We start from the raw sequence: 13,367 nt of genomic DNA, 5'->3' as shown, positions 1-13,367 counted from the left end.
ACAATTTACTATTTTTGGCAGTTTGTCGGGTGCTAATCTTCCAGAGCCATTTTGAGGCCCTAAATGACATTTTTTTTTCAAAAAAATCCTCATTGACTTCACAAGTTATCACACTCACAATTGTAGTCCCCATAGATATATTTCCAATGAGGTATCATACACATCAAACATAGATAATATGACTAAGTTACGACCCTGTGAAGTTGGCTACCCGACTAACCCCAACGTGGCCCATGAAATCTTGGTGTTACATCTCCTTGGGTTAGGGTTTTGGTTGTTTAGGGATTTCTCTTATTGTTCAATAATAAAAGGGCCCTTGAGCCTCATTGTACCTCAGTTCAAAGGCATGTAGGCGCCACATCTCTTCTTAGAGATAAGCTACCATCGCCTGAGCTATCTTATTTCCATTCTGTTTGTAAGCATAGTTCAATATTTTTCTATTAATGAAATGAACTATTTTTCTGCTGCATCTTCGTGTTTATGAGTATATATGTAAGTTGTTGCATTCCTATTTAAGTTTGGATAAAAAAGATTCTGATTTATTCTTCAGTATATATACCCAACGCATTGTGGTGTATTCATCAGTAAATCTCATCATATATTTATTTCCATTTGTAGAAGGAACAATCGTAGGGCAACACAAGTTAGAATGAATCAGTTCAATATTTCTACATGATTTGGAAAGAGAATCATGAAATGGTTGTTTGCTATGTTTTCCTAAGATAGAAGCATCACATTGCATGATTTCCCTTAGTATGATTGGAAAACTAGTAACACCATTTCTCTTTAATAAACAAAGACTGTCATAGTTTAGATATCCAAATCTAACATGTCATAAGAGATTGGATGGCAATGTATCTTCATTGTATTGAGATTTGTATGCATAATTATGTGCATGAGAAGACATTCATTGCAGCTTCAAGGGTCTTTCTTCTTGTATTCCTGTCATGACAAGTGAGTTCTATGGTGCTTTTCTCACCTTAACTTTTCCATCAAACATGTGAATGTAGTGTCCTTACTAGTGGAGGTAGAGAACATCATACAAAATAAATTCAGGGAGTCCAAGAAGTTTGAGCTTCATGGTGCCTATTCCAAATGGCTTGATCTTTGACTTGTTTGCAAACTAGGCTGCCACATCTACATTGTGTTACAGATCCATTTGGGCACATCACTCCCATCATCCAGATCAGTACTATTAGGGCTCATCAAACCCTAATTCAATTTCTACATGCCCTAGACAAGTGAACACTTTGAATTCCTCATTACGTGATAGTTTCATGGCTTGAAGACATCCTGAAATGACCAGCGTAGGTAGGCCCATGCAAGGGTGATCTGTAGAGAACTTAGGCCCACTTTGACCTATGTTGGGCGAGATTGAGCGAAATCTTCATAGGGTTCTGGGAATATTCTTATCTTCTGCAGATTTCTAGAAGATTCCCACACTTATCATCTCTTATGAGCTCGAAAATGGATGAGGAATGAGTTAAGTTACCTCATCTCCTCTCATCCCTTCCTCCATGGAAGCTAACTCTAAGTTTGGAAGTCCATTCAATACCCTCATTTATGACAAAAACTCCTCCAACTTCCTATAAATTGAGCACTCATCTAAGTGATCAAGGGCTGGACTTTGAGAATTTGTGAGATATTATTGGTGTGAAGATTGAGATTGTAAGCAAGTGTTGTTATGCTACTGGAGTGTTGTGCTATTGATGTGATGTTGGTTGGAACCCAAGCTAGAAGAGTGACAATGGATCAGACTTCATGGTTGTAATTCTTCCTTCTACTTAATAAATTTGTTTACACCTTTTTCCATATTCTTATCTTGATATATGGTGTTTATATGTGTGAATGTATCTGATTCCATTTACTTGTATTCTATATATCTCTTGCTTTGATTGGTTCTCTGTCTTCTGTTTATGCTTGCAGGTACTTTTTGAGCGAGTTAAGTTCGAGAAGGAGCAACGGGAGTCAAATAAAGGAGACAAATGGAAAGCGAAAGAACAAGTAGTTCCTTTGATTCCCTTTGCCTTATTTTTCATCTATAGAAAAAGGATAAGCGTTTTAAATCTGTTTTTCTAGGTATAGCAACCTACCTAGGGAATTAGTATTTATCCGTAGATGCCAAATTCCTCATAACACATTGTCATTGAAATCTTTATGAAAGGTCTTGTGACGGGTTTCACTTGTGTCAAGCAACCATGCATCTTTCCATGTAGGAAATGTAATATTAAACAAGTATTTAGTTACTCCAATATTGCAATGTGTCACAATATAATGAGAAGATTTGAGTTCCTTACCTTTCCCTGGATCTGGTGGTTTACTTTTTTTTTTTCATTTCTTTCTTGCTTGATTCTCTCTCAAAAGAGCTTGCATGTAGATGCATCATGTCCATTTCTATTGTAGTGTATACAGTGAAGATCAAGTCTTCCTCCTTAGTATTGTTCCCCCCCTGCCTCTGTTATTCTTCTTTCCACATCCTCTTTTTCCACCCTTCTTATAGAAGAATATTTTTCCCAATTCTTCTCTTTTTGTGCAAGGCACATTGCTTCTTTAGTAGACTGGGCAACTATCTTTCTCTTCCCAAAATATTTCTCTTTCTACAAACATTTCCACATGAGAGTCAAAAGTAATCTCGTTAAGTTGGCCACTAACTTGTAATGATTCAAGATAGTGAGAATATGTGGGATATAGCTCCTTGACCAAAGCTATGAGAGGAACATCCATTTTAAATGTGGTGGCTTCTACATCATTCATAATAGCTTTGATTTCACAAGCTAGAGCAAGGGGATCACCATCTTTCATTCAAAATTGAAGAGTTTGAACATTAGCGGAACTACCTCAAGCTCTGAGTGTGAGTCATATAAGTCTTTCAACTTTAATAAAGCACTAAAGGCATTGGTAATTGGTGCAATGTGATGAGTCATCTCTTCATTTATTGATGCAACAATCAAGGCATAAGCCTTGTTGTTCATATTCTCCCATATGATGAGATCTTTGTCTATTGTGGGCAATGCAGGCATATTGACACCTTCTCCTTCACATACTCCTTTTTCATACTTCATTAAAAATAAGGGTATGTTTTATCTTTCTGCACCATTCATGGTAGTTCTCTTTTCTAGTGAGAACTACTCCAACTATTGAGATGAGATAAAGCATTATTAAATAAATTTTTAACAAATAATAATCAATGTACCAATGCACTAATACTATAATCAACAACTGGTGTGCAATGATTCTTAAGGTAGCCGATACAAATGACTTCTCTCCTCCTGTGCACAATATTGAATACAATTCCACAATCGTGTGAGTGTAGATAGACTTTGTTCACCTTCACTCACAACATTTACATAAAATTACTCACATATAATGCAAAAAACCAACATATATACAATGCAAAGAGTATGAATTAACACTAGTATACAACACAAAGGAATATAACCAATTGTCATATAAAAATAACTCTATTCAACATATAACTAACTCCTCTTTAGTACACATATACCACATCAACTTATTCAAGGAAAAAATGAATGGGACCCTCAATAATAGTTTAACACAAAGACTATATACCTATACGACATACAAACTATTCAATGCACATAATTCACTTCTCAACACACGTAATTCACTACTCAATGCACATACAATGTCAAACTATTCAACACACATAACTCACTGCTCTACAGACATAATTCACTACTCAATGCATATACCATGTCAAATTATACAGAGAGACTAGTATTATATGCACATAGATAATAAATCAAACATAGAGAATAAACCATGTAGAGAGAATATGAATCGATTCTTCAAATCCTTGTTGGAGATGGTCAGTTGCAACAATCGAATACATTGGAGATGGGGACAATCTTCATTCTTCACTGGAGACGGTGATGTTTTCTTCTACAGGACTGCAGAGATAACACTACTGCGTGTAGAGATCATGGAGGATATACTATGCATTAAAGGTTACAACTGATGTGATAATGCTTGCAGGAAATAATAGTGGAGTCACAAGGGAAACGATGCAATGGTAAACAAGACAGAAGGCAAATGATTATGAGGGAAGAGAAATGCAAGTTGAAACTTGCATTTTGATACCATGCCAAACCAGGTATTTAGTAGCTCCAGAAATTCAATGATTTCTATTAAGAAGAACATTAATATATAAATAAAAGAGAGACCCTTGGGATTCACATTCCAAGATATTCATTTTCTTATTTTGTATATATATAGATATATAGATATACAATATATTTTCCCAATCTTAAAGGATTAAGTGTCAACATCCTCAAAGCTAGACCTAAGTTTTATCAAAACTTATGGCTGGTGCTTAAACCATGGTATAGTTTTTCAAGTTGGATTATAATTCTTGAGACCATACTTTTAGAAACCTCTAAAAAGAAGGTGTTCCCATTATGCTAGTGCAAATGATTATATTAAATATTTCCATTACAGGGTATACTGAAAGGGAATGAAAAAAGAGAAAAAAAACCCATTACTAAATTAGAGGAAGAGTCACGGAACAAGGTGATTCCTAGGTCTCAACTGACGGTGATAAGGAGTAGAGTCTCTATAATTATGGATAAACTCCTCTTTCATACTCAAAATCACAAGAAGGATACATGGATGAAATGAGAGAGGTATACTTCTATAAAAATCCTCTAGTTAAGAAAGTAAGCATGATTCAACTTTGGAATAATCATTTAGTAAACTTCATTAGCAAACTCTCCTAGTTAATAAGAAATTTTAAAGTTTTTATAATTGCTGATCAACTAGAATATGATCAAATGTTTTAGGAACTTAGCAAAGAAAAATCATCTTTAGCTTAAAGGATTTAAGACATTTCTCTAATGACTTAATTGAATCTTTAATGATATCTATTTGATCTATGTAGTGTCTTGGAGACCAGAAAAGAGTTTAATTAGTTAGTAAATGAAGTTAGTTTAGATAATAAGTAAATGAAATTAAAATTAAAAATGTTAAATGACCACAGGAAAAAATAAAATAAAATAATAAAATATTAAGTAATGAGGAAAAGATTAATTAACCAACTTAATTTTGTATGACATTTGAGCCCATTAATTTTTTTTTTGTCATTTGTTCTTATGGATAGATAGTTTATTATATTTATATAAACCTTTTGTCCTTTTCCTATTCTTACTCTTTAATGTTAAAACTTATCATTGACAAGGGGGAAAATTAATTAATAAATTTGATTTTTTTAGTCACATTTGATCTTATGCCTAGACAATCTATTATAGTTATATAGATAGCTTGTTTAGTTTTCTCTTTGCTCGCTTAGTGCAAGAGGATTTTGAACAAACTTGAAGTGACCTCGAAATTTTTGTTTTTTGGACCATTCTTTCTGGGTTTGGATTATCAATCACTTTTGGTCTATTGGTTATTTTATTTTTCTATGAAGTTATATAAGCATAATTTTCATTGAGGAACCAATGAAAAAAGTTGTATCTTTTAAGAAAGAAAATAAAAAGTCTTTTTGATTTTTGTTAATACTTACCAAATCCATCAAATTATTTTAATTTACATTTAAAAAAAAATGTCTTTCTCAATATCACATGCATGCTTTTCTTACCAATTAAGAAGCGTCTATTCACATGGAAGCCATTGCGACCCTTCAAATGGTTAGAGGGACGCACATGCGATAGAATATCTCCGGGTGCATGAACATTGATTTATATAGTTGTGGCCAGTGGTCCATAACACCAAATTTATATAGTTGTGGCCAGTGGTCCATAACACCAAAAGGCCGAAGCGCGACACATCCAAGTGAATGGTCCAGATTTGGCCGAACCAAACAATGGTACAAAGTCCTTTCCGACTTTTAATTCCAAAAGCTGCTTACGATCATGACCCACCCATCTCATCTCTTTTAATTAATTACAAGAACAAGGATATGCCCATCAGTCGTACACTCTGCAATGAAGATAACCGGAATTGTGCCCATAAGTGTTTGTGGAAAAACACATTTAACATTAAACGATACCATTTTATAATATTAAAATAGCTATACCATTAGATGGCAATGCGTAGATTAGTTTTTTCAATTTATTTTTTACGTTTAATAGGGAAGGTATGGACTTCATTCCATACTCAATGTCATATAAATAAAATATTTAAATAGATTTTTTTTACATAAAAGATTAAGTGATTGAAAATAAAAATATAAAAAGTTTTGTTGGATGGAAAAATGATTTGCATATTTTTTTAATTAAAATGAAATATTATTTTTATATTAAAAATATGAGTTTGGAACATGCAACAAGTATGTGATTTTTACGAAAAAAAGAAAAAAGAAAAAAGAAAAATTCATGAGTCTAAGAGGAAAAGAGCTAAAACCAATTTTGGCCCAATAAAAGAAGGGGAACAATGATCCAATACTAAGCCTTCTAATGCTTGCACCTAGGGCTTGTTGAGAACTTAGTAAATTCTTACAAATTGCTTATACAAGATGACACAGAAACAAAACATTTCTAAGATTTGAGAGAATCCACTCACCGCTACATCCACAAGAGGTAAGAGAATTCTTGGCGTCAAGTTTTGAGATTTTCTTGGTTCGATCTTTCCTTCTTTAGATTGTTAATGGAGGGAAATAACGATGGTTATTTGTTAACACACCTGAATAGGAAGGAGAAGAAGGGAGAGAGTAGGCTTATCCATATTCTTATTCCATCTTTATCCTCTTTCTCTTTTGTAGGAGGGATTTTGTGAGAGGAAGACTTCTCTCTTAGCATGATTTTTTGTTCATTGGAGGCTGTTGAAATGTGATTGGATGATCAACTTAGATCTCATTTCCTATAAACATTGGATCTAGAACTCGTTCATCAACATAAACCTCATCATAAATAATTTATGTCTCTAGGGAATCCAAAACTTCATATCTATTACTGGAGGAAAGTTATTGGTGAGAATCTAGCTTTATACCCTGCATCTTCTTAGACAAATGCTTCTTATGTTTTCTTGAAGCTAGCTTGAATGCTCCTATTTAACCATTACTACGTGGACACGATTGAGGTTTTGAGGAAGGATGAGAAGTTAAAGCCTTAGAAAAAATTTCTGTAAAGTTTCCATATTCATGGCAAAAATTACACTAAAGGGAATTTGCACATAATCCAAAGATTGAACGTGGGACCATCCATCCAAGTTAAGATGAATTGTTTCCTGAAGACCTTTTGGTAAATCCATTTCAACATAAATTCCGACACAAAATAAGTTTTTAACATTTTTAATATGACTAGAAATAAATCGACTGAATTTATCTCCTATAGCCTTGAAAATACCTTCACCCCAACAAAGAAGGGGGATATATGGAAATTTAATCCACACTGGTGCCAAATAAATTTCCTTCATAGGACTGAAATCCAAATACCAGTGAATGAGAAACATTCCTTTGGTACCCATGAAATAAGGCCAAGGCCTGTATACCTAATCTCTATCCTTCGAGTTTTAAAAAAGAAAAATGAAATACCCTTTTTGACAGTAATAAGTACGAATGGGTTCACCATTTACCCCGTTCACAGTAACTCATTCTTCAATAGAATCATAGCTAGCTTAAAGGCCAACACACTCACCAATCAACCCTCTTTCATTTAATGAAGTCACATTCTTTTCATGGATGAGCCAGAAAAACACCACCATACCATATTATGACAACAAAAATCAACACTAGAACTAGCAAGAAAGCATGCACACATATTGCCTTCAACACGACTAATCCTATTACCTAGAGTTGACGAGGAATGTCATGGAGGGTTGATTGGTAGATCATGCTTCGAAATGTTGAGAATGTGATGGATCACACAACTCCCCTTAAATCCTCACAAAAACCATGAGTAGGCGGGCCGACACAAGCCAATCCATGAGCAAGAAGCTGAGGGGTCCATAAACTTCACAAGAGAGTTGCACCAATAGGGAAAACAAGAGCCGGTGTTGGCGGCATCTAACCACAAAATGCATACATAAACACATGAACGGAACATCAACATTCAAATCAGCTTTAACAAAGGTAACAAACCAACAAACATATTCAACCTAGCTCATAATAGGGTTTGATAGTGGCTAGAGGAGCCCTAGCCACTAAGAGATGGATTTCACAAAGTTCATATCTTCTTGAATGGAAAATTGATATTGATTTGCATAATTATAAAATATTGTAATTAGTATTGTGCTTACTCCCACCTCAATCTCTCCTAAACCAACCAAATCCCACACAAACCAGCTAGTATGCACCTTTTTTATTAAAAAAATTATTATCATAAATACTTTCTACTCATCAATATAAAAGAAATATATAATTCCTTTAATACTCAATATAAAATTAATAAATAACATTTTAAAATATTTTAACAAAAATTATTTTAGTATAAAAAAATGTTTATAATAATAAAAATATTTAAATATTTATTTTAGTCACATTATATATATATATATAAAACAAGGAAAGCGTTTAACACTTTATAAAATAGGGTTATTGCAATTACTTTTTGATTTGACAGGAAGTTGATACATGCCATATTTATAAAATAATTAATAATTAGTATAAATATGTTAGATTGAGACTTTTGTGATCCATAATGTCGATATCAGTCTTTTGGATTAATCACATTGCTAGGATTTGGTTGACATTTCAAACCAGCTAATGTGGTTCATACGCTTTGTTGGTGTAGTTCCCATTGTTAAGTACCTCACTTGTTGTGAGGTCATGAGGTCAAATCTTCTTAGTCCTAAAGGTTAGTTCCCGTTGTTAAGTACCTCACTTGTTGTGAGGTCACGGGGTCAAATCTTCTTGACACCTTGTCCTGAGGATGAACCACATGATGAGACACATTAACTCGTTCGAAACCTCAACCAAATCCTAGCGATGTGATCGATCCGAAAGACTGATATCAATAGTATAAATATATCTCAATTTGTATATAATATGGATTTATAAATATACTTTTCTAATTTGTTTTTAAAATATTTAATATTTTTTTAAATATATAATAAAGTCAAAACCTAATAATTATATATATAAACAATGAGAAAACTTATGATAATTTAGTTGTCAACCCAACACTGAAGACCATTATTATTGATTGCTATCATGAATGCATGCTAACTTATCATGTTATTCAAGGAAAATTATGTTACCTAGAATCACCCAAGTGGTGGTCTGTAAGGGAGTAGGCTTTCATTCCTACCACATGGCTCTGAACCTTGAGCTGTTAAAGTGTGACAAACTCCTAACCAAACATATGTTGTTTTAGAACACACTCTAGGCCAACTAGTATTTTGGATATTTTTTCCTTGGAAATAAAAATCTTAACTTTATTTATGAAATAAACAATATTACATTTTGTAAATACAAAAAAAACAATATAATCTTCCCAAATCTATATAATGGCTTAAAAAAACCAAACCTCCCAATAAAAAACATACATCTTAACAACATAACCTCAAAAATCCATCTCAGAAAATTACATCTCAAACCTAAAATTACATCTCACAAAATATTACAAAAATAAACTAGACCAAAACCTAAGAAAAAAACAATAACAATAGGTCTACAAAACTAACCCAAAACTCACGGATCCCTTTTATAGCAACGTTACTATTTAAATGTCTGCGCGGATTGATAGGTAGGTGTTGTGTATAGCCCTAATTTGCAGTTCCCACAGCTGGCGAATCAGAAAATAATTTCTTAAAAGATTGTGTGCTGTTTGCAGGGTGAGTCTATGAATTGAATTTTGCTTACACACGATTCGCTTAGAGTTATCTGCATACCACCGAGGTAAGAAGCGATTGAGTTCCTGTCCTCCAAAGATGGTAAAGTTAGAATCTCATGAACTAATAGAAGCTTTGAACGTGAGAGTTAATGGCTCTGGCGAGCGGATATTAGTTCTGTCACATGGCTTTGGGGGCGACCAGTCGATGTGGAATGATATTCTGCCATACCTGGTGCCCGATTTCAAGATCATCTTATTCGATATGATATTCTCTGGCAGTGTCGAACACAAGAATTTCGACTTCGATCGATATAGTGATTCACTTTCTGCTTATGCAGACGATCTTCTGGCCATTTTAGATGAGCTTAAAGCTGAGAAGTGCGTGTACGTAGGTCATTCGGTTTCCGCTATGGTGGGTTGCCTTGCCTCCATCAAAAGACCAGAATTGTTTGAAAGCTTAATCTTACTATGTGGCTCCCCAAGGTAACAAAACATATATACAATAATTTAGGCTTTAATCCCCAATTTTTTTTCATTTTTCTCTATATTCAACTTATCCACACGCTTGCTGTTGTTGTTTCTTCAGGTATTTAAACGATGGATCTTATGAAGGAGGATTTGAACGTGGAGACATCGATGGAATTTTCAGTGCAATGAAGTCCAACTATTCAGCATGGGTTTCAGGGTTTGTCCCTCTACTAATTGGCGTGGATGAGCCCTCTCTGGTAAAGAAATTCAGTAGAAAAATGATGAATATGAAGCCTGAAATCGCACTCGTGGTTGCGAAAACCATCTTCCAGAGTGATGTGAGAAACATATTATGCGATGTGAAGACCCCATGTACCATCATCCAGACTACGAAGGACATAGCGGTTCCATTGAGCGTGCCATATTACATGCAGTGCAATCTTGGAGGAGAGAAGAATTCAGTGCACATACTGGACACAGATGGCCATGTTCCACAGCTAACTTCACCGGCTATGTTCGCAAAGTTGTTTACAGAGCTCCTTGCAGGGTCCTGAATATATAGATCAGATTAATGAGAACCGTGGATATATTTAGTTATGAATGGCTTATCTTCTCTGTGAATTATCTGTTGTATTTCTCTTTTAATAAGGTAACATGGTGTTTCTTCAGCTCTAGGTTTTCCCTATGTTTGTTATCACATCATCTATCTCATCTTCTAATATACATAAATAATATATGTGGGAAGGTTGGCTTCAAGCAATTGAGAAGCAATCTCCCATGTGTTGTGGAGTTTTAAGCAGTATCCTTTGTTTTTCTATAAGGTGATTATTTATACAAATTTATTATTGCTTAGCCCGTTATTTTGCACATAAAAGATTTTAGCTTTCCTGTTTTATCTGTCATTTTAGTTAAAAGCTTTATCTCTCATTTTTTCTTTGTTTGCACGAGTTTTCTCTCGGAGTTCACATCACAATTTAGTTAAAGATAGAATGGTCGTGGATAGCAATTTAAAATATAAACTCTACTGCTGTTTATGGTTGACCTGATTATTGTAGCGTGAGGTTTTGAGGACTCCAATCGAGGCTTATCCTCAATCCTTGTAGATCTTTTCATTCGATTTTTTTGGTTATAGAAGTGTCTCTATATGCTTTAGAGTATATCACTTTATTTACTTATTATTCCAATGCAATCACACATTCCATGAAATAACAATTTAAGGATTAACCCACATGAAATTGTATTTGCCCCTGAAATTTGGTTATTGCGTTTCATCCATGTATGATGAGGATTAATGTACATAAAACTATGACATACTTTATGTTTGAAGCTCCGTTTGGGCCATTAGTGAACGATTGTTGTTATTATGTCTTATTGAAAGGTATGTGTCTTTTTATTTCACATTGAACTCATGTCTACCACATGGATATGCCTTAGGACATGTTTATGGTTATTATGTGTTGTTGAGCACATTAGAGGCAATTATGACAGCATGAAAGCTCTTTAAGATTTTTATTTTTGAAGTTGATTTTCCAACTTAGCTTTTATAAAATGATCAAATCCATTAGATGAGCCGTTGGAATTATCCTATCTTTTTTTTTTTACATTCCTAATATACAAGATTATGTTGGTTAGTTAGTTTTTTCATAAAAAGGTTGGGGTGCTCCTTGTTTGAGACATGTGAAAGGGTGTCTATGTTTAATGATTTTTTAGTCTCTATGTTATTAAATAATTGATCCATCAAATCTAGAGCCTATTTGAAAGATGGGATATTCCATAATTCAGAATCTTCAATGTGTATGAAAGAAACTAATTACTCTGGAATTGTCCACAACTCTAACTCCATTTTAGTTTGAGTGGAGCATTTAAGGGTTCATTCCTTATGATGTTTTATTTAAAATATCAAGAGGTAGAGAATCAATATTCAAAGCCTATTTCAACATGGGATTTTCCATAATCTAGCGTGTCTGAAAGATATTTATTACTTAAGAATTGTCCACAACTCTAACTCTGTTTTCTTTTGAGCGGGACATTTAAGAGTATTTATTACAATTTTTTTTTTAATAAGATAATCAATATTCATGAGGAAAGAGTATATATATCAATAATTATTTATTAATAATTTAATTTTAAAGGTAGAGCTAATCAAACATTAAATTGTTGTATGAATTTTTTTTTGCTTCTCCGCTAATGGATGGTGTTTGAGACCTCCTTGTTTTAGGTCAAGGGATGGTGTGGATATGTATATACTTAGCTAACCCATGTTCTTAACCATTAAGCTCACTCATGGTGTACCTAATTTAAGGATTTATTCTCTAAATATTGTTGTAAATATGACCACCCTATTTTGTAGCCTAGAATTTCCTCTACGAGCTCTCTCCTCATAGTATGCAGATCCTCTCCTCGCCTAGCCTCTCTCCTGAAGTATGATGAATATGACCTAAATAAACTAGACTAGATAGTGGAATTTGATATGTAGCAGAAGAGCTCCTCTCCCACTAGTCCACCATGCTTGCGCTTGCCCCAATTCTACTCAAAACGTGCCCCGTTCTTTATCTTACAAGGCCCTCTATTCAGAGAGGCACCCTGCAACATACTCCTATTGTAAGATCCTAGCTCTGTTTAGTTCTCGGTCCCAATTTCCTGCAATTATAATAAACCCCCTAATGCACCACACTTCCCTTAGGTGCCAAACTTAAGCAATATAACCAGAACACCACGCCCCCCCTAAACTATTGGTGAACATGACCATAAATGCCAACCAACCCATGTTTCTAGATGAAATTCATTGCTTTGGTCAATATCAAGGGTCGAGCACCAGAGTACAACACCCCTTTCTCACAACCTATTCACAAACTAGGTAGAGTTTCCCCAATAACTAAAAAGCGTGAACACCCCAAAGGAATCACCCCAATTTCCCAAGTAATAGGAACCCACAAATCCGTAGTGCGTGGGTAGTGCCCATTTCCAAATCAAATACTCTCCACTACATGAATTATAAACAAGAGCCTTCTTAAGCAGTGCACTTTACTCCATTCCCAACTCAATGGAAGAAGAACATCAGAAATATAATAGCCAACCTTTCCCACATAACTAGCCAAGACATAAGGTATTCCTTAAAAGAATTGGAGAAATAAAACACAACAATTAGACCAAACAAGAAGGTTCTAGCCA

The 13,367-nt window shown here is 34.3% G+C and overlaps 1 protein-coding gene across 1 annotated transcript; it reads left to right on the top strand.

Moving 5' to 3' along the window:
- The first annotated feature begins 9,593 nt into the window (after positions 1 to 9,593).
- Positions 9,594 to 10,960, top strand: LOC149187396 (putative strigolactone esterase DAD2). Its single transcript, XM_089412798.1, has 3 exons — positions 9,594 to 9,641; positions 9,729 to 10,211; positions 10,315 to 10,960. Exons 2-3 carry the CDS (start codon positions 9,826 to 9,828, stop codon positions 10,748 to 10,750), a joined length of 822 nt encoding a protein of 273 aa, XP_089268924.1. The 5' UTR covers positions 9,594 to 9,641; positions 9,729 to 9,825; the 3' UTR covers positions 10,751 to 10,960.
- The last annotated feature ends 2,407 nt before the right edge of the window (positions 10,961 to 13,367 follow it).

The sequence above is a fragment of the Pinus tabuliformis genome, chromosome 3_1 (genome assembly GCF_031772625.1).
Source record: "Pinus tabuliformis cultivar Carrire ecotype Pingquan chromosome 3_1, CPIR1, whole genome shotgun sequence".
Taxonomy (NCBI): Eukaryota; Viridiplantae; Streptophyta; class Pinopsida; order Pinales; family Pinaceae; genus Pinus; species Pinus tabuliformis.
The sequence above is the reverse complement of the archived record's forward strand: the minus strand, read 5'-3'. Positions and strand labels throughout refer to the sequence as shown.

Excerpts from the sequence above, each read along its gene's own strand:
- LOC149187396 (XM_089412798.1), top strand. The coding sequence starts at position 9,826 with ATGGTAAAGTTAGAATCTCATGAACTAATAGAAGCTTTGAACGTGAGA. Across the intron at positions 10,212-10,314 it reads TTACTATGTGGCTCCCCAAG|GTATTTAAACGATGGATCTT; the intron begins GTAACAAAACAT and ends TTGTTTCTTCAG.